At 37.0% G+C, this 22,650-nt stretch overlaps 1 protein-coding gene across 4 annotated transcripts in view; it reads left to right on the forward strand.

The window, feature by feature from the left end:
• Positions 1-22,650, forward strand: part of SCN9A (sodium voltage-gated channel alpha subunit 9) — an 88,079-nt gene that overhangs the window by 13,117 nt on the left and 52,312 nt on the right. For 2 of the 4 annotated variants that reach the window (XM_024735947.1, XM_024735943.1), the window contains exons 7-16: positions 2,655-2,718; positions 4,101-4,242; positions 6,303-6,509; positions 8,172-8,459; positions 9,299-9,670; positions 12,450-12,579; positions 13,779-14,017; positions 16,413-16,586; positions 17,333-17,689; positions 20,730-21,206. In XM_024735947.1, the coding sequence (XP_024591715.1) occupies positions 2,655-2,718; positions 4,101-4,242; positions 6,303-6,509; positions 8,172-8,459; positions 9,299-9,670; positions 12,450-12,579; positions 13,779-14,017; positions 16,413-16,586; positions 17,333-17,689; positions 20,730-21,206 (2,450 nt within the window). The remainder of the gene's footprint in view (positions 1-2,654; positions 2,719-4,100; positions 4,243-6,302; positions 6,510-8,171; positions 8,460-9,298; positions 9,671-12,449; positions 12,580-13,778; positions 14,018-16,412; positions 16,587-17,332; positions 17,690-20,729; positions 21,207-22,650) is intronic. The other 2 variants (XM_024735945.1, XM_024735946.1) reach the window with 1 other exon arrangement.

Here is a 22,650-nt window from a genome sequence, read left to right on the forward strand (position 1 = left end):
TTTTTTTTTTTTTTTTTGGTATGCGGGCCTCTCACTGTTGTGGCCTCCCCCGTTGCACAGCACAGGCTCCGGACGCACAGGCTCAGCGGCCATGGCTCACGGGCCCAGCCGCTCCGCGGCATGTGGGATGCTCCCGGACCGGGGCACGAACCCGTGTCCCCTGCATCGGCAGGCGGACTCTCAACCACTGCGCCACCAGGGAAGCCCAAGCCCAGTGGCTTTTATTTCCACAGAAAAATGTGAGATGGGATCATTGGCTGGGAGTGCAAAAGAGGAATTCTTCTCTTGGTATTACATTTTCCCTTTACATGTTAACCTTAAATTCTCTTGAGGCTAATTATCTAATAACTTACTGTTTATTTGTTTGGGAATTATTTTCAAGTGTTCTACAAGACCAGAGTGAGCTACTCCCATTGCTTCACCTTTCACCATTCGTGTATTGAATTGACTATGTTAGCCCTGCAACATGTCCGTACAGGCAGCTTTAGAGCCTACTTTTATAAAGCAGCTCCTCAGTGATTGGTAAATGTGAACTGGTATTTCTTTAAAGGATAACTCTAAAGTAATCCTTCCATAATAAAAATATCTCAGAGGTTTATGTATAAAACATTGCATGATCACCTCCTCCATCCTCATTCTGCCATGCCTACCCTCCCCAAGGCACAGGATTTTCTGCAAAAATGAACACTGAGAGTTTTCACCCCAAACTAAGAGGCCTTATTGGTTTATTTGTGTCTTCTAATATTTGTATCTTCTACATAAGACCAAACGATGGCATATAAGTCAGTTAGTCTTATCTGAAGTTGTTTAATAAGAGCTGCTGCTCTTTTAGCATTGATGTAGAAAGTGTGGGTCACTGTGTTAAGTGTTTTACATGCCATAGCCTATTACTACTAATTCAGCAGCTCTACAAAGTAGGTGTTCTTATCCACATTTTACAGATGCAAAAGCTAAATCTTAAAGTGATAAAGTAATTCACCTACATAGGAAGGGGTAGAAACAATATTCAAATCCAAGTACATCTGACTTCAAAGTCTTCGTTCTGCTGTTACTCCAGAGCCTCCTAGAAATTACATCTTTATTTATTTTGACTTGAGCCAGATAGGAAGTTGGGCTCTTATTAAAAAAATTCTTTTTGTCCTTTATACCTTTACTGTATAGGTTTGGATCAGCCCCCTGTATTAAGAATAAGTCATTATAGTAAATAAAGGAAGAGTTATGAGTTCCTTTACACCTGAAAATGGGCACAGAGGGTACCATGAAAGGGGAAAATGTACATTTATTTCAGTTCTGTATCCTCAACATCCAGAACTTAGTAAGTCCTAAATAGATGTTGATTGGTGAGTAAACAATGAGAGAATTTCAGAAAATAAATTTCCTTCACTTATAGTGTTGCCTTGCCAACTGTACCCCTTCTGGAATACTTGGGGCTGAGCTGGGGGCTCTTTTCCTTCTCTTTCCCTCCCCTTCCCCAGCTCCACTTTCTCTCTGGGTTAACTCATCGGGTCCCATGGCCTGACGATGACGCCCATCTTTGTATCTCCATAGTTGATACCTTCACTGACCTCAAGACTCATATCAATCCAGTCACTTACTTGACAAATATAATTTAATACCTAATAATCATCTCACGTGGAGCACAGCTAAAACGGAGCTCCTGGTTGTCCTTCAGGCCATTCTGTGCCCCACTCTTCCTTATCCCAGTAACTGGTACCACTCTTGACCAGCTGATACATCCTTGTGTCTCCTCTCTTCCACATACCCCACATGCACTCCGTCAACACATCCCGTCCGCTTGATTCTATCCCCTTCTCTCCGTATCCATGGCTACTCTCTGAATCGTAGCCATGTCACCTGTCACTGTAGTCACTTAGCTTGTATCCCTGCTTCCACACTTGCCCTCCTATAGTCCATAGTCCACAAAGCAGCCACAGCAACATTCAGAAATGTTAATTATTGTCTCACATCTCTACTTCCTACTTCTATTACTTCCTATCACACTTACAATCCAAACTCCTTTCCATGGCATGCAAAGCCTTGCTACGTGGCCCCGGCCTACCTCTGACACCACAATCCTCCCCACTCACTGCACTATAACTGGGCTGGCCATTTTGCTTTTTTGTTTCCATATACCAACTTCATTTCTACCTTGGGGTTTTGCTCTTTGCTCTTCACTCTGTCAAGATGTCTCACGAGGGTCCTCGAATGGCTGGCTTCTCTGTAGCATTTAGGTTCCAGCTCGAATGTCATCTTTTTAGAAAAGACTTCCCTGACCACATTTTGTCACGTCTTAATTTATTTTCTTTAGGGCATTTATCCCGATGTGAAAATACCTTGTATATTTACTTATTTACTTGTTAAGTGTCTTTCTCCATTCCCAACCTCCACCCTTACCTAAACATAAAGAAAGCTTCATAAAATTGATGATCTTATTTATCATGTTTGTCATCATATTCACTGCCTGGCCCATAAGAGGTTATCGACAAATATTTGAAGGAAAATATATAAGAATACAATAAATAAATGAATGCCTATTGCCTGGCACTGGGCCTGAATATGTTTGTAAATATACCTATATTAATTAACTGACCTGCTGTGTCACTCTTAAAGCTTACACTCCATAATGTTATATTGTTCAATTTCTTCCTGAACAGAATATTTTTATTACTTGGAGGGATCCAAAGATGCTCTCCTTTGTGGTTTCAGCACCGATTCAGGGTACGTAATATTTGTTTTCAGTTTAGTCCAAAGGCTGGGGGAAAAAAGAAAAATCAAACTCAATTAGTTTGCTAATAAGAACCTTTGATTCTATATTATTTTCATATATTTCATGGCATTTTTTGACTCATTCTGTCCCACAGTGAGTCCAGAGTTTAAAACTTTCATGGTTAATGCATACCATACATTTGAAAGCAATACTTTGAGGTAGTGCTTGAATTAAAACAAGATACAAATCATATACATCCTAAGAAAGTAGAAAAAAATTACTTCCAAAAAACCCCACCAAAAGTTGGATGGATAGTTTCCAGCCTTTCTTCTTTCTGGGAAGAAGAGTGACAAAATCAACTTTTCTTTCCATCCCCAAATTATACTCATTCTCCCATCAAGTATGGTTCATAGGTGACAGAATGCAGTGACAGTTTGGCCACTCTAAACAAAAGGATCCCATGGACTGGGGTAAAGATATTTTAAGAATGTCGTATTTATGTAAGTACCCATTTTGTTCTTTCTCCCACACACCGACTTTATTTCTGCTGCAGGGCCTTTGTTCTTGCACTGCCCCCTGCCCAGGAGGAGGCTCTGGGTACAATGGGAACATAAAAACAAACAAGATAAGGTTGCTGCTCCTAAAGACACCTCAGAACACTGTGTTTATTTGACATCATGGATACCAATCCACTAACTTTAAAGAGAAAAAGAGTCTTAAACTAGAAATCTCTATGTACTTACACAATTGTTACCTATTGACTGTTCTTGATTCTAATTCACCTCAAGAATAATTTGGGGAGACAATTTTATTCGAGGCCTATATATCAATCTTTATGGGTACAAGAACTACTATATGACAGCTGGTGAAAGTTTCCAAGTCTTAATGATTGATGTTGATGATGATACTAATAGCAGCTACCATTTATTAAATGCTTTCTATGTGCAGGAACTAGGCTAGGTAATTTGCATACATTATCTTCTTTAAACTTAATAACAGTCCTAACCTTTGGAGGTTGAAGGAAAATATATAAGAATATATATATATATTTATATATATAAGAATATATATAATAATATATATTTATATATATTATATATATATATATATTTCCTTCATCTCTTAACCTTTGGAGGTAGGTATTATTATCTTGTCTCACAGAAAGAAAGAACCCGGCTCTGGAGAATTTAAGTAATTTGACAAAGTCAACAACTAGTAAAAAGTAAGGATGGGATTCAAACCCAGTTCTTGCTGACTCCAAATACTGTGTTCTTAATCATTATTCAATATTGTCCCCCTGGAAAGGAAACCTTGAGTTTCCGACTTCTCTGTAGTACCCTTTAGCTTGCATCCTGAAGGTACTCTGACTTGTGATATCCTTTTTCACATGTAGTCAGTGTCCAGAAGGGTACACCTGTGTGAAGGTTGGCAAGAACCCTGATTATGGCTACACGAGCTTCGATACTTTCAGTTGGGCCTTCTTAGCCTTGTTTCGGCTAATGACCCAGGATTACTGGGAAAACCTTTACCAACAGGTGAGTGCCAAGAGAAACATTCATTGCACAAAAATCTGATGTATGTTCCCTACCAGCCTTATATATGAGATGTTTTATTCAATTTAGAATGGAGAAAACTCTATTGTCATAGTACTAAAATAGACATGTTCTATTTCCAGCACTATTAGAATGGATAGTTCTTAAATCATAAATTATTTTCTTACTCTTCTGGGCTTTTTGATCTCTAGATCTCTTTCCCCCTTTCTGAATATAGCATCCCACGGGGTCCTAGGTAAATAGCAAGAAATATACTGTAATGTTCTCTCACAGCACTTCTACACACGCTATGCTTTCCACACTTGCCTCCCTGCCTGCAGTGCCCTAAACACCAGGCTCTCCTGTGCTCACTGTTCTTTATTTTGTGCACTTCCATGTACAGTTGTTCTGGACTGAATAGTATCTCCCCCAAATTCATATGTTGAAGTCCTAACTCCCAATACCTTAGAATGACTATATTTAGAGTTAGGGCCTTTAAAGCGGTAACTAAAATGAGGCTATTAGGGTGGGTCCTAAACCTATCTGATGTCCTTATAAGAAGGAAACATTAGGACATGAGTAGAGATACACACACACACACAGAGAAAATACCTTGTGAGGACTCAGTGAGAAGGTAGCCATCCACAAGCCAAGGGGAGAGACCACAGGAGAAACCAAACCTGCCAATACTTTGATCTTGGATTTCAATCCCCTAGGACTGAGAAAATAAATTTCTGTTGTTTAAGTTACCCAATTTATAGCATTTTGTTATGGCAGCCTGAGCAAACTAATATGAGAATGGAAGATAATTCATGTCTCTGAGTTTTTCTCTCTCCACTCACTTGTTCCTTCTTCTACACTTCCATGCCCTTTGTTCTTCAGTTTATAGCATCCATCTCTTGTACTGGAATTCTTCATTCATGTGAACATCTCCTCTCTAACTTACATGTGATCCTCTTGGGATTGTGGCTCTATCTTTTCACCTATATGTTATCAGTACCCAACCCCAAGAGGAAGGAGATCAAAAATGATTATTCTATATTATAAAAAATAACGAATCACTTCTCAAATTGCTACAGATTCTTCTTTTGGCCTGTTTTATGTCTGTTTAATTTCTGAGAATATTATAAATGAATGTAGAAATTATATAAAAATCTTACTTCACAGGAAAAAAAAGAAATACAAGTGACTTTTTAAGTATGCAAAAAGATACTCACCTTTACTGCAAATTAAAACTGGAGTGACATATAACTTTTCACCTGTCGGAATGACCAAAATCAAAAAGTTGATCAAAGGAGAGATACTGTCTGACTAGATGTGGGGAGGTAGACTTTCTCACACATTTCTGGGAACCACTGGAGAAGATATCATGGCAATTTCTATGAAAATTAAAATGAATATACCTGTTGACCTAAGAATTCCACTACAAAGAATTTATCCAAAAGAAGAAATCAGTAACAACAGTAACTGATAGAAAAGGCAATTGAGTTACCATGCATCAGCGATAGAATAAAGAGACTTATTTTTCATTTAATATCTGTTTGTACCATTTGAATTTTTTACCATGTATTACATTTAAACATTTTTAATAAATGTTGATTTAAAATACATAAAAGATGAATGCATAAATTCATATAATAAGGCTATCTACCTTGTGTTAACATAATCATTAATACTTCTTAAAGATATGATTTTATCAGTAAATGATACTATGGAAATTGTCTAGTCCTATAATTTGAAAATGAGTAAAGCAGCTAGTTTTTGAGTAATTTTCAGATTAAGGGAGAAAAAATCCAGGGTTATTATTATGCTTACTAATAGTCAAGAATCAAACTTAATTTCAGTACAAGCTTAATTAATTGCTATATCTTTTGTACTGAAAAAGTGTGTATTTTAATACTGATTGTTTTCGATGAAGATACAATTTTATTCCTTTATATTTTTGATAACATGAGAGTATACAGAGCTGTACGATTTACATACCTAATATGCCATTCAAGTTGAAATGATTTACTAAAAAAACCCTTTGTGTTATTAAAATAATAATTACCATTTTTCCCTAGACACTGCGTGCTGCTGGGAAAACCTACATGATCTTCTTTGTTGTGGTGATTTTCCTGGGATCCTTTTATCTAATAAACTTGATCCTGGCAGTGGTTGCCATGGCCTATGAAGAACAGAACCAGGCAAACATCGAAGAAGCTAGGCAGAAAGAGTTAGAATTTCAACAGATGTTAGATCGACTTAAAAAAGAGCAAGAGGAAGCTGAGGTATTGTTATTTGATTTAAAATTCTTCCTAGAAGTAGAAAAGCAGCGGAAACAGCAGAAGCCCTGTGGCCTATGCTCAGCCTTCCCCGGGGAGATTTTCCTTCCTGGTTTCCTTTCATTTTTATAAATGAAAACTGAATTTTCATTCTGGTGTGGTCAAAGGAAGCAATTCTGGATTGAGTTAGAACTGACATCTGCCCCATTCCACCTTCCCACATAATCAGCTCACTCCAGCAAGGAGAATGTTCTAAACTCTTCCTCCTAAACCTGTTACTCACAATTCCTCTGTGTGCATGGCATTATGCAAAGTCCCAGAACGTATATGATGTATTTCCCCAGAGTAACAATTGTACACAAATGTTTAGGGAAAATTATTTGATGTTAAAGTTAGATACTCTGTGGGGTAGAAAGCAAAATGTTCATCAGTTTTGGTTAATGTTGCAAGGATTTTAAGATAACGTGTGAGATGTTAAGAAAATCATACTTATGATTGTGGCCACAAATTCTTGAGGATTTCTCCTTACTCCTCCCTCCAAAGGTGTATTTCAGTGGAAAAGTTTGAGGAGGCTTGTACTAAGAGAACCAAAATTTCAAATATTCCACACGTGTTTGATGATTTGACCTAGCAAATCTCTTCAAGCAATCTAACCTATTTGGGGTAGGGTAGTAATCTGTGATGTGGAGAAACTTTGAAGCAGAAAGATGTTCAGGACAGTATTTTAATAATATTAAAAATCAGAAAGCATTTAAATTTCCAAAAATTAGAAAATGGTTAAGAGGACTATGATATGTTTGCGTCGTGGAGTATTATTTGGCCATAAAATGATGTGTTTTAAGAATATTATGACAGGAAAAGGTATTAATATAACAATATATTAAGTTGTAGAATACAAAATAGAATATAGGGTACAAACAATTTAAAAATTATATATATAAAGAGTGGAAGAAATGTTAACACCAATTATTGCTAGGATGTAGGTTTCTGACTGATTTTTGTTTTTTATTCACAATATCTTTATTTTCCAAATTTTTACGAGGATTATTTTATTTTAATAATAAAAATTTAATTTTTATAAAAGGGGTAGCACTAGGCTATCCCAGGAATTTCCTAGAGAACCCCTAAAAGGCTCTTTCATTTTCTTGAGATATTATTCTGTAATAATTCATTTTATTTGCAAACAATTCATTCTTCATTAAAGTATAGCTGTACCTGAATTTATTGATAATATTGAGTTAATTACCCGAACAAGATATACAAATGAATTATCACATGGTTTATGTGTTTTATGACCCAGAATTACCTAAAATTAAAACTTTTACATGGTTTATGTGTTTTATGACCCAGAATTACCTAAAATTAAAACTTTTACGTATACAATTTAAAATTCCACATATACTACTTAAATTGCTTTACTATATAGTAATAGTATGTAATAGTTTAATTCCAAGGCACAGTATGGCTTTATTACAATGCAGGAGAAGCAATAAACATATATTTTGTAAGCTCTCTATTCAGAGTGCAAAGAAAGCGACATTACTTCCCTTACAAGGGACGTGATTACATGAACAGTGTAACTGAATTTGTAGTAAACAGGTGCCCCATAATAGGGTTTCCCAGACTTTGGAAATGACTCACTGTGTGTGTAACCTCTTGGTGCAACAGGCAATAGCAATGGCAGCAGCTGAATATACAAGCATTGAGAGAAGCCAGATAATGGGCCTCTCCGAGAGTTCTTCTGAAACATCCAAAATGAGCTCTAAAAGTGCTAAAGAAAGAAGAAACAGAAGAAAGAAAAATAATCAAAAGAAACTCTCCACTGGGGAAGAAAAGGGAGATGATGAGAAATTGTCCATATCGGAATCCGAGGAGAGCATCAGGAGAAAAAGTTTCCACCTTGGTGTTGAAGGTCATAGGCGAGCACGTGAAAAGAGATTTTCTACCCCTAACCAGGTACCACTGACACCGTCACATGCATATCACCAGAGGTGGCATCATAGAACAAAGTGTTCTGAGGGAAGGGACCTCAGGAGAGGAGTGAATTGTTGTAGCCACTGACTACAGAACAAGACCCACATCTTGCCAATGCCATGGACTGGCTTCACCTCAGTCCTACCTTTCTCAAACTTCATGTACCCTCAGTCCCCCATGATTGTTTACTCTCACCTACATGCCCTATATTTTCATTGCTTTATTACTTGTTACACATGGTTTCCTCTAAGTGGGATGATTTTCTTCCTTGTTTGCCTCCTGGCATAGGACCACCCATTCTTTATCCATTAGCTTAGGTGCCACCCATCCACAAAGATTCCTCTGTCCTCTCCACTCTTCCCAATCTGCTCTTCAGTTACCCACGCAGAATTCCTATCCTTTTTATCTACATCATCATTTAAAATTTCTATCTTCTACTACTTAAGTCTGTAAGACCCTTCCAGATACATACAAAATAAAAGTCCCTGCCTTCAAAGATTTCATAATCTGGTTGGGGAGACAGAACTTGAATACATGTGATATCAATAAAAAGAAATATGACAAGAGCAGTCCAAGCTAGTTTTAAGGTAACGACCCTGTCATACCCATTTTCCATTATTCACTATGCCTACCACCTTGTCCTGTATATAGCAAGCACTAATGTTTATTCAATTAGATACTTCCAAAGAATATGCAGTTTCATTTAAACCTGTACAGAGCCACCTGCCCTCAAGCCAGTGGTCTCAGTGGAAGTTATGGGAAATGAACTTCTGTTTTGGGGTGCTTCAGCAGATACGTGTCATCTCTTATTTTTTCTGCAGTCACCACTCAGCATTCATGGCTCCTTGTTTTCTGCAAGGCGAAGCAGCAGAACAAGTCTTTTTAGTTTCAAAGGTCGAGGAAAAGATATTGGATCTGAGACTGAATTTGCTGACGACGAGCATAGCATCTTCGGGGACAACGAGAGCAGAAGGGGCTCACTGTTCGTGCCCCACAGACCTCGGGAGCGGCGCAGCAGTAATATCAGCCAAGCCAGTAGGTCCTCCCCAGGGCTGCCGGTGAGCAGGAAGATGCACAGCGCCGTGGACTGCAATGGTGTGGTCTCCTTGGTGGATGGACCCTCAGCCCTCATGCTCCCCAATGGACAGCTTCTGCCAGAGGTGATAATAGATAAGGCAACTTCTGATGACAGTGTAAGGACGTTTTAAATACCTCAGGCATGGCTCGGCCCTTACTCTTGCATCCATCAGTCTCTCTGCTGGAGGTGCCTTCTCTCTGGTCCTGTGAATGCCTCTGCATCTTGCAATACCTTTTATGTTAGAAACACACCTTTAACTGATGAACATATTCCTCATGCTATTGTTATAGGTATCTAATTCCAAGATATTTAAAACCCCATTTTTGAAAAAAGGTACTTATCTACTGTTACTGTACTTGATTATGAATCATCCCCTTAGAAAACAATTTATAAAAGATCTATATATCAGCACAAAGTGCATTGATAATGCTGATCTTATTAGTTGATAATAGGTCCCATGTCTCTAAGGAAATTTGGATTATTTGTCACCTACTGCTATTTTTTTCAAGTCACTACTTAATATATACCTTATTGCAAGGATCTTATTTGAGTTGTTAATAATCAATAATAGTAATAATAATAGCAGACACATTAGTATTTACAACAGCCCTATGAGGTGATATATTATTATCCCTGTTTTACAAATGGGGAAACTGAGGCACAGGGAAATAAAGCAGTTTGTGCAAGGTCACTCAGCTAATAAATGGTAGTCCTAAAGTTCAAACAGAGACCCTCTATTTCAAACCTTGTGCTTTTAACCACCATACTTCCTCTCCAATGTGTGGTAGGCTTCTTGGAAATAATTTAGAATAACTGTGCTTTTTCCCATACATAAATGAAACTTACTGTTTTCATTAAAAAACAACAAAACTCTTTTATCTGGAATCTATGAATAAAAACATAATATCCAAAACACATACAGAAATGCAAACGTGTATATATAAAGACAAAAACAAAACACCTTTCCAAAACAACAGTTTCAAGAGTTTAGGAATCATTGAGTGGTTTGAGAAAAGGGTGTGATGAGGCTTGAAAGTCTTTCTGGTTTATGGAGTATCTAGGTAACCTCTTAAGGCCACTCACTATGTTTCACTGCATTACTCAGTATCAGCAAGGCTTTGACTTTGAACTTGGGCTACCTGTTCATAAATTCACAGTTGCAGACAATGTAGTATTTCAAGTGAGAATAAAGTTCCATCAGACCCATGGCCACACACATATTTTTGTTTGGTTTGAAAGAATGCATGTGCTTTTAGGTCACCTGTGACCTCTATGCTTGCACAATACAGCTTCAGCCCTCTGTGAAGGTGTTTTTCCTTATCAAACAAGCATGTTAAATTTCCATAGAATCAGATCTTTGTTGTGTTTTGCTTTTCAACAATGTGTATTACCTGTAAAAGATTATATAATGTGTATCAGATTTGGAGATTAGTTCCTATTTTTAAATGAAATGTTTCATTTAATACTTTATTTTTACCCACAGAAAAATCAGTAGCACTCTAAATCCTGAAACTAAAACTACAAAACTTGAGTAATTGGTGGATACTTTAAGATTCAATAGAAATGCAAAACATAATAGTGTGGAATAATGTACAGTTTAGATGAAAAGATTGCATGAGAAATAATATAAACTTGACACCTGAGACATGTCTACATGGAGAACAAATTATTTAATCGACACAGCTGATTGTTTGGGGGAAAAAGAAATCTCTGCTTCTGGAAAGTCAGTAAATTAGAGAGTATATCAGAGAAAACATGGTTATAGAAAGATTTCTATATAAAGCCACCTGCAGATATGTGTGTGTGTCTTTGCACATACACATACCTGCATACATACACACATACATATATTTTTGCCTGCTTGTCAATGTTTTAATATATACACAAATATAACTATATCTAAACAACTGTACAACTTTACAACTCTAGATCTGTATATCTATATATATGTAGAATGGTGTGTGCGTGTGTATACACATGTACATACATACCACACACAACTAGATAGATGATAAATGTAGACTTGTATAGTTGTTTGTATGTATATATATGTGTGTGAGCATGTGTGTGTGTGTGTGTGTGTGTGTGTGTGTGTATACTGGGCCTGCACTGAACTGGCATAGTGTTTTAACTTTGAATTAGTTGCTAAGATTTAGAAATAAGACATCTTCACATAAAAATGGGTATACCTGGTAAGACTGAGCTCATATTCCTGCATAGCAGCAATCCTTTAGAGCTGGAGAGTGGTCACCTCTTTTAGACGGAGCTTATATTCTCCATTTTGCTACAGTTTCCATCAGTCTTAATTGTCCTTTTCCAACTGAGTCATTTATCCCCATAGCCTCAAAGCAGTTCATGAGATCTTCCTTGGCAGTGAGAAACAATCATTACAGTTGCCTCTGTTATTGCTGAACTTTAACAAAGAATAACTACAGAAATTTAATTTAACCTAGAAATCTAGGTTCTACCCCTTTATACACACGCCACTTACAACAATTGTTTAGCTGTTTACACGTAGGATTCTTACATAGTAAAACTATCTGAATAAATTGGAAACCCTGAAAGATAGATAATGATAGTGAATTTAACAATGAAAGCAGCTCATTTTATTTTTTATTTCCTAAGTACTAATTCATTTAATACTCATCGCAAGATTGTAAGGCAAGTGCTATGATAATCCCCATTTTACCAATGATGAAATGGAGACAGAGAGGTTAAGTAACTCTCCTATGATACACAGCCTGTAAGTAGCAGAGCCATGATTCAAATCAACAATCTAGACTCTACTTTTAATTATTCACTACAACTGTGTGAGCAAGATTTTATTTTCTACCTACAATTTATTAGAATTCCATTCTTAAAACTGTAATTAATCATCTTTTTTTTTTTTTCAGGGTACAAACAATCAAATACACAAGAAAAGACGTTCCAGTTCTTACCTCCTTTCTGAGGATATGTTGAATGATCCCAATCTCAGACAAAGGGCAATGAGTAGGGCAAGCATATTAACAAACACTGTAGAAGGTACGGAATAATATTCTCTTTACCATACAGATTTTTAACAAAATTCAGGTAAGTCCTAGTCAGCCTTAAATAGATATAGCAAGTTCTTAGAAAGAATTCAAAGAATATAAAATGGTTATAAACAATGGTAAGGCTAACCAATGGACACTAAAGGAATTGTCTTTATGTGCTTAAAAAGTGGATAAAGTTATTTGTGATTAAAGACAGGCTTTGGGTGATATGCCTTTCAAAGACAGATAGCTTTATGGTACTAAATGAAGAAAGGGAGGTTAACCCAGGCCTGTGTGGTTCTCTCACTATGTATTCTTCGAAACTTTACCTAGTCTCTTGGAATTGATCATCTTTCTAAAATGTGAGAAAATAATACAAACTTCCAGGTGTTTATACATTGCTGCCTCTGAGCACCTTCTATAAAATTGCAAAATGGTAATATGTGACATGACATCTGTTAAGATTGTGATCCAAAGGAATTAGAGAAAGCAGTTCAGAGAATATGATGTGAATAGTAGTGGTCGGTCAAAGGGTGGCAATTTAAAAAATGTATTGGCTCCCACCTTCTCTCCCCACAATGTGCCCCAGGTCTTACCTTGTCCACGGGCTACCACCTCATCCCCCGACATACCCATGATGGGCCCAGTCAAAGTTTTCACCCACCTCCTAAATTTATGATGAGAACTAAATGGGCTAATGCTGTTTAGTGCCTATTGCATGAGTCACTCTATAAATTATTTCCAGTCTCTTGGTTCTGGGATTGTTTTCACCTGTGAACTAGCAAGAGCTTTTCCTGGAGAGAGTAGAAGTGTGTTATTGTTGTAATGGGTTAAGGACACAGGGGAAAGTATGTATACTGGTATACATATATTTATCTTAAAAATATACATATCTCCATTAAGAAAACATCATTTCTCTTGTCTACTGTCACATGTTAAGTATATGTTTCTCTCAGAGATATCCATATCTGCTCTCATTCATTAATTTCACTGCCTTCTCCTTGGTTGATCTAGTAAATGAATGTGTGATCTAAGATTTTTATGTAACATGCTATGCTTTCATAGAAACAGTACTGTTAAATTTGCAAAGTCTAAACAGAAGACTTGTTTCAGTGTTAAAGTATACTGCTGATTTGTATCTGGTGAGGAATAAAAAGTATACAATATGCAAATGATTGACTTGGTGTTCTCTGTTGTTTTTTCTCCCAGAACTCGAGGAGTCCAGACAAAAATGTCCACCTTGGTGGTACAGATTTGCACACACATTCTTGATCTGGAATTGCTCTCCATATTGGATAAAATTCAAAAGACTTATCTATTTTATTGTAATGGATCCTTTTGTAGATCTTGCTATTACCATTTGCATAGTTTTAAACACTCTGTTCATGGCTATGGAACATCACCCAATGACTGATGAATTCAAAAACGTGCTCACTGTGGGAAATTTGGTAAGTCTCTTAATGTGAGTTATGTTCCCAGAGCTGCTCTCTTTGTTTGTCATGATTGTCGTTTCTTTTTTTGAAGTCAGATGGATATTTAGTTAGGTAATTAGGCATCTCCAGAATTCACAGTATGAATCATTGTACAGAGTCAAGTTTCTGGTGATAGTTACTATTTTAAAATAATTTTGCAGTAATATTGAGGCCTATAAATAACAATACTATTTCCATAACGAGTCACATCTTGGGAGTTGATAGTGTGTTCTGTTCTTCTGCTGGCATGTCTCTTAGCAGCAACACTTTGAAAATGTGATACTTCCTTACCCATTTTATAATTACACTCAGCTTCCTTGTGAGTACATACCCTACATGTTTTCAGAAAAGCTATGGATACTTTGTTTTGACATAATAGGTAAAGAATCTAGACCTTTGGAGGCCCAAAGTCCTGAGTTTGAATCCTGGTTTTGCCTCTTACTCGTTATATGACCTTGGGAAAATGTTTTAATATCTATAATCTTTAATTTTCTCATTTATATAATTATAATACTTTATAAAATAATAATAATTCTTTAATATAATGATAATAATATTTTATATATCATATTATTGAAAGGAATAAAAACTTTCTACTTATCATCCTGGCATATAGTAAGTACCCAACAAATCAAACCTATTGTCATCATCACCATCATGCTTTCAATGAATCAGCAGAAACAAGCCTTAAGAAAAAGAATATTTAGAAACCAGAATGATTAAACTAGACACAGAAGACATAAGGGCAGACTAGAAGGATTCTAGTAGGAAAGTTGATGCTCTTTAATGTGCAGTGTTGATCACACTCAAGTTAATTAATGCCTTACGGCAAATAGAAAGTGCTAGTTTCCTTGGGCTTCCCTGTTGGCGCAGTGGTTGAGAGTCCGCCTGCCAACGCATGGGACATGGATTCATGTCCCGGTCCGGGAAGATCCCACGTACCGCGAAGCGGCTGGGCCCGTGAGCCATGGCCGCTGAGCCTGCACGTCCGGAGCCTGTGCTCCGCAATGGGAGAGGCCACAGCAGTGAGAGGCCCACGTACCGCAAAAAAAAAAAAAAAAAAAGGGCTAATTTCCAAAAATAAGAATGATTAAACTAGACACAGAAGACATAAGGGCAGACTAGAAGGATTCTAGTAGGAAAGTTGATGCTCTTTAATGTGCAGTGTTGATCACACTCAAGTTAATTAATGCCTTACGGCAAATAGAAAGTGCTAGTTTCCAACAATCTGCATGAACCAGGCAGAAGTACTATTTCACAGCCAAAAGGTCCCAACTTATGACTCTTCATAAATCATAAAAAACTCTGGATGTCTTTGCAAATGTCTGTATAAGATAATTTTACTTTTGCCGTGGTCCCAAACCAATTGATCTTTGAAGTCAAAGAGTGTTTCTGAGTTGATCGTCTCTCTAAAATTTCTTATGAATATTCCCAGTCAGGATGTTTAAAACTCATGTGCTCTAAGTTAGCATTCTTCTTTCTCTCTATTCCTCACTGGAAAAAGGCAGGACTGTCTAGTTTCTAATTGTTGGTAGAGGTCCAGATTATGAAAATCAGTACCTTACTGAGTTGGCTGCATCACTGTGAATCCAAAAAAGACTCGCCATGTTTCTTGTCTATAACTACAATCCCAAGTCTGGGTGGTCCCGGCTAGTCTTCCTGATGCTGCATTATTTTAAAAATGACTCACGCAGTTATAGAGCTAACTATTTCCCTTTGAACCTTCTTTGCTCAGTTTCTTTGAATCAAATTGTACCCGAATGATTCATAAGTCTTTCACTGTTGCCTTTTTAAATGAGTCCTTTGATGCCATGTCATGAATTAATGATGTTTTGTGATGCACTTTTGTGTCAAAGCTTTGGCAGTCTTACTTTACCTGCTACTGTATCAATTAAATACTTTTTCCTTTACTGATAAATCTTTAAAGAGTGAGTCAATTTGTTCCTTATTACCCTAAGAGTAGTCAGACCAGAAAAAAAGCCTGGTTCAAAATTTTTGTATCAGTCTGTTTCCTTTATATTATCTTCCAGAATAACTTGTTGACCCACAAAACTTGTTTTGCAAAGATTGCCTGTGTTAATTTTCTAAGGTTTTATTTATCTGAAATTTTAGTATGCTTTTCTATGATGCTATCTAAAGGTGATAAGAGCTGATAGGTGAGTTAGAGCTTCATAACCCTTCGATGCTTGTATTAGAGCTATAGGACTAGCGATACTTGGTTTGTAGGATTGAATGAAATAATAATATGTTTATAAAGTATCTAGCACATTGTCTGAAACACAGTAAATGCTAAACATATAGTCATTATTATCGTTAGCTTGATTCCATACCTTCTAATAATACTAGAAAAATATTATATTTTTTCATGTAGGTCTTTACTGGCATCTTTGCAGCTGAAATGGTTTTAAAACTAATTGCCATGGATCCATATGAGTACTTCCAAGTAGGATGGAATATTTTTGACAGTCTTATTGTGACTTTAAGCTTAGTGGAGCTTTTTCTAGCAGATGTGGAAGGATTGTCAGTTCTACGATCATTCAGACTGGTAAATATAGACCAACCTTACCATTATATTCTGTATATAAAGGGGTGTTTCTTTGGTTTTGCATTATTATTATTTAAAACTTTTGGAGGTTTGAATCAAAAGACAAGATGAGGTCTCAATATCTAGTAAAATAAAGCCCATTCAGTAACAGGTACTTAGAGCTCAAAATCACAGAGATATCTTAATTTTAGGATCTTGAAGACATATTCAGTTGTATGCTAGTATAATGGTAGGGCGATGATTTATATCGCAATAAGCTTATGGTTTATAGAATTTCAACCATTATAATATGTTCAGTACTTTGTGTATTTGATAATTAAAGATTATACCCTCAAAATTGTTCTCTGATATCAAAAATATTAAAAAGTAAAGACTTTCTAATGCTTTTTTCCTCTAACATGTTAGGCTTTCTCCCTATGTCAGCATGAAAAAAATTATGAAAGTATCAGAAAATAGAATTAAGGATAAATTTTCAATTTAAAGGATATAATATCTGATAGAGGTTCTATAACAATCCTGAACTAAAATTACAGTTCCTTCAAAATTTGTGTGGTAATTATATGGTGGCAAGTATAACAAAATAACAGGAATATTGAGAGTAGATCAAAATGAAAAGTAGAAATAATCGATTTTAGCTAGGTAATAATGACAATATTTTAGAACTAAATTTTGGAACAAAATTCAAGATTGGAAACATTGAGAACTTTTTCATAAAAATTAATATTAAGCTTTGTGTTGACTTTTAGCTCCGAGTTTTCAAGTTGGCAAAATCTTGGCCAACACTGAACATGCTGATCAAGATCATTGGTAACTCAGTGGGGGCTCTGGGTAACCTCACCTTGGTGTTGGCCATCATCGTCTTCATTTTTGCCGTGGTCGGCATGCAGCTCTTTGGTAAGAGCTACAAAGAATGTGTCTGCAAGATCAATGAAGACTGCACACTCCCACGCTGGCACATGAATGACTTCTTCCACTCCTTCCTGATTGTGTTCCGAGTGCTGTGTGGAGAGTGGATAGAGACCATGTGGGACTGCATGGAGGTCGCTGGTCAAGCCATGTGCCTTATTGTTTACATGATGGTCATGGTCATTGGAAACCTGGTGGTATGTAATCTGATGTTCATACATTTAAAATTCTCCATAGAAAATTTTACATGATGATATGATCAGTTACTTTTATAATTATAGGATTAATTAGATCTAAAACTGTTAATTATAATGGAATATTGACTATTTTAATTCAGTGAAGAACAGAAAAGAAAATGAAATATTGTCTACATTTCTGTGCCAGATAACCTATATTTATATTTTTCACAATATTTATTTTAATGGAAAGTTTTCTATTTTATTCTTTCATTTTGATAGTGATGTCATATGAATTACATCTGTGGTTTTCATGTCTCTTAAGTGTTGATTCCAATGTGAAGCTATACTAGTAAATAGAATATGATTAAATTAACAATAACAAAAATGAAGTTATAGTGGAACAAGGCAAATGGAAGGACTAGTCCTGCTCTGTTAAAGTCACATATAAGACTAGCACCTATAACAAGTATCAGCAAACAATATGGCCCATGGGCCAAATCCCACACACTGCTTGTTTTCGCATGGCCCTGCAAAACTGAAATGTTTTTTACATTTTTAAATTGTTAAAAATAAAGAAAAATCTTTTTTGGCACATGGAAATTATATGAAATTCAAATTTCAGTTTCCATAAGCAAAATTTATTGAAACACAGACATGCTCATTCATTTACATATTGTCTTTGGCTGTTTTACTCTACACAGACAGGTCTGAGTAGTGTCCATAGAGATTCTTTGTCCTACAAAACCTAAATAATTTATTATCGGGCCCTTTTACAGAAAAAGTTTGCCCACCACTGCTCTATAGCATCTCTTTTACAAGTGATCTGCTTCTCCATTAGTGTTTTCCTAGCTTGTATGCCTTCACTGTTTCCTCCTTTCTTATACGTACCTGTTGGTAGGAATTTTCAAGCTTAGAGGCAGGAGATAACTGGGATAAGATGCTCTTCAATGACTCAATTCAATTTTCAAAGCCGCCATGTTGGTTTGGTTTAGTTGATCAACCTAGCATCAGACTCTTCATCAGGTATCCCAGGAGGTTGTCTGTGATAATAGCCATATGGTTAGTACCTTCACTCCCCACTGGCTTGAATATAAGTTGCTCATTTTTTTTGTCCTTGCAGCCCACATGCCAACTTGAAAGTTGCTAAGAGAGTAGACTTAAATGTTCTCACCACAAGAAAATAATGGTAATTATGAGACATGATGGAGGTATTCCCTAATATATAAGGATATCAAATCAACATGTTTGAACTTACACAGTGTTGTATGACAATTAATCTCTCAGTAAAGCTGGAAAAATGAAATCTAATTAAAAATTTGAAGGAAAAAAAGAAATCTATTAACATTTGCATTGATTAGGGAGACTAAAGGGTAAAATGAGCCCTTGGCTTCCCATCAACATTCCTATTAAAACATACACATAAACAAACATGCATTTCATAGTGAAATATATTTTTCATTGACAATAAAAACCAAAATGAAAATAACCAATTCTGAATTCCTTAATGATTCATCAAATTGTTTTCTATGCTTTTCTTTTCCCCCTCCCTCTCAGATTCTTCTCTTAAACTAGACATATTAACACAGACATTTTTTTTTTAATGTTTATTTATTTATTTTTGGCTGTGTTGGGTCTTCATTTTTGTGTGTGCGCTTTCTCTAGTTGCGGCGAGCGGGGGCCACTCTTCATCGCGGTGCGTGGGCCTCTCACTGTCGCGGCCTCTCTTGTTGCAGAGCACAAGCTCCAGACGCGCAGGCTGAGTAGTTTTGGCTCACGGGCCTAATTGCTCCGCGGCATGTGGGATCTTCCCAGACCAGGGCTTGAATCCATGTCCCCTGCATTGGCAGGCAGATTCTCAACCGCTGAGCCAGGGAAGCCCAACACAGACATTTTTAACTTGTGCTTTTCTACTTACATTTCTGAGAAATTGTTTTAGGTGTGACCAAAATCAGGGGTGAGTCCCTTTTCCTCAGTTTGGTCTAATTTTGATTGTTTAAATATGAGGTAGATGTTTTTGGCCATGAAGAGACTTAAATGAAAGTTTATTTCAATTATCTTTTTGTTTTTTATATAAAACACTTTTAAAATATGATTTACGTATTTTCAGCCCTCTGTAAGAATTCTTTTTTTTTTTTTCCACAATGTTCAGTTCACCTGGACCCTTACCTCCAGGAGGAAAAACAGAAATAGTTTGCACACAAACAGAACTTTGCTTCAAGTCGGAGTTGTCTTGACCTGGAGTTGTCTGGGGCGAAAATGATTGGCAGTGAAGCCACCCAATCATAATGCCATTGTCTCATTTGAATTGGGTTCAGTGGGCAGGTCTTTTTCTTTGCTTTAAAAGCTTCATTAAGGGACTTCCCTGGCAGTCCAGTGGTTAGGACTCCATGCTTCCACTGCAGGGGGCACGGGTTTGATCCCTGGCCAGGGAACTAAGATCCCGCATGCCACATGGTGCAACAAAAAAAAAAAAAAAAAAGCCTCATTAAGTTGCAAGTTGGCAAAAATCTCGGACAGAATATTTTATTACAGGTGCTCTGCAAGTATTATGTGTTCCATTTGTTGTAATAAGTGACATTTATCTCCTGGGAAAAGTGAACACAGATCTTGGCTTAAGTTACCTTCAGCACAATAGACACTAGTCACAATTTTCTTGTTCTACTTGTTTCTCACAGGTAACAAATATCAATTAAAGGTAGTGTTAGAAGAGCTATTTAGATCCATAAAAGGGAATTTGGACAAGGGATTCCTGCTGTAGAAAGGAATGTAGGAATGACATCCTGGTAATGGTGAGGGAGCATTCTCTTTGCTCCTCATACCCTTTAAGGGTATGGCTGATCTCTGTTCTCCAGAGTTCACAGAAGCTCAGACACGGAGAGACTGATGAGGACTCTAGCTTCTCCTCTACACCTATCATATGTTCTCATCTATGGGTGAAGAAGTGCAGGGCTCTTCATTGCTGGTTTGGATTTTGGCTGTATTTCAGAAAACTGCACTTATTTTCGTTTTTATTTCCTGTCTCCCTTTTTCTCCACACCCTATCCCCACCCTGACATAGGTCCTCAACCTATTTCTTGCTTTATTATTGAGCTCATTTAGTTCAGACAATCTTACAGCAATTGAAGAAGACACTGATGCAAACAACCTCCAGACTGCAGTGGCTAGAATTAAGAAGGGAATAAATTATGTGAAACAAACCTTACGCGAATTTTTTCTAAAAGCATTTTCCACAAAACCAAAGATTTCCAAAGAGATAAGACGAACAGAAGATCTAAATTATAAGAAGGAAAACTACATCTCTAACCACACACTTGCTGAAATGAGCAAGGATCACAATTTTCACAAAGAAAAAGATAAAACCAGTGGTTTTGGAAACAGCATGGACAAATACTTGGTGGAAGAAAGTGATTGTCAATCATTTATTCATAATGCCAGCCTCACAGTGACAGTGCCAATTGCACCCGGGGAATCTGATTTGGAAATTATGAATACTGAGGAACTTAGCAGTGATTCAGATAGTGAATACAGCAAAGGGGTAAGATTGTTTTATACACATTTTGTTTCATGTTATTAACTAGTACGAAATGAGTTAAAATTTCAGATTTTTTGCTGTCCTAAGTTTATTCTAATATTGCATACTAATGAGTAGTTTGTGTGTATGTGAATTTATACTGTAGCTTCCTGAAGGTTCATATGGTAAGGTTTTACTTACTGGTTCTTCATAACTGATATAATCCATTTAGCGAAATTTGAAAGTACCAGGTATCTTTAAGTCTTCCCTTCCTTTATTCCCTGTTTGTTATCAGTTGTAAAGTCATATACCTTTCACAGTGTCTGTAGAATCCACAGCTCTTGTTCATCACCTTTCTCTTTGCCCTCTCTACTTCTTGCCGAAACCATTCCACGTGGATTCCCCACTGGTGTCTCTGCCTCCATTTTCCATCTACTCTAATCCACTTGTTTGATTAATTTTACTTAGGTTCAATCCTAATCATACTTCTCCTTTGAAGTATCCTTGATCCCCAACGTAGATTTGAATTGTGGACCATACATAAAGCCTTCACACCATGGCCCTGACCAGCTGTCTCTCCTGGGCTTGCTAGGGCTCCTGTGCCTGAACCAAGCCAATTTCCTTCTGGGCCACATACACTCACAACCTGCATGATTTTGCTTGGGGTTTCCTTCTTCAGTCAAAATCCTAAACACGTACTTCAAGTCATAGCCCTCAGCTTCCTCGCGTGTAAAATTATTAGCCCTTACAGCATAGGGTTAGGTGAGGGTTAAATGAATTAACACATGTAGGATGCTTAGAACAGTACTCAGAGTGCTCAGAAGTGGTAGCTGTTGCATCATTCCTAGTTTCTCTTCAAACAGATATGATCTCATTTTTTTTTTTTTTTGCGGTACGTGGGCCTCTCACCGCTGCGGCCCCTCCCGCTGCGGAGCACAGGCTCCGGACGCGCAGGCCCAGCGGCCACGGCCCATGGGCCCAGCCGCTCCGCGGCACGCGGGATCCTCCCGGACCGGGGCACGAACCCGCGTCCCCTGCATCGGCAGGCAGACTCCCAACCACTGTGCCACCAGGGAAGCCTGATATGATCTCATTTTGAACCCCACACAATTTTATGCCTTTTCCTAGATTTATTATTTAGCCTTGTATCTTAATTTTTTTGAGAAATTATTGTATGCATCAAATAGTACTGTAAACTCATTGAAAACGGGAAACTTTTATTAAAACTTTTTTTGTATCCTCCTTCCCCACACCTGGTTGCATATATCCAAAGCATTATTGAGCTGTATTTTTATTAATATGGAATATAATAATCATAAGTGAGTTTTATCACAAAGCATTTTTTATGGCATCTCTTTAAAGTTTTAAGATATCACTTTAAAATACTTTTCCTTTCTTTAGGTCATATTTGAAAGTATTTGACAGGTATTTCCCAAACATCTTCTATCTTCTTAACCTTATATCAAGA

Source organism: Neophocaena asiaeorientalis, unplaced genomic scaffold (assembly GCF_003031525.2).
Source record: "Neophocaena asiaeorientalis asiaeorientalis breed wild unplaced genomic scaffold, Neophocaena_asiaeorientalis_V1.1 scaffold72, whole genome shotgun sequence".
NCBI classification, from domain to species: Eukaryota; Metazoa; Chordata; class Mammalia; order Artiodactyla; family Phocoenidae; genus Neophocaena; species Neophocaena asiaeorientalis.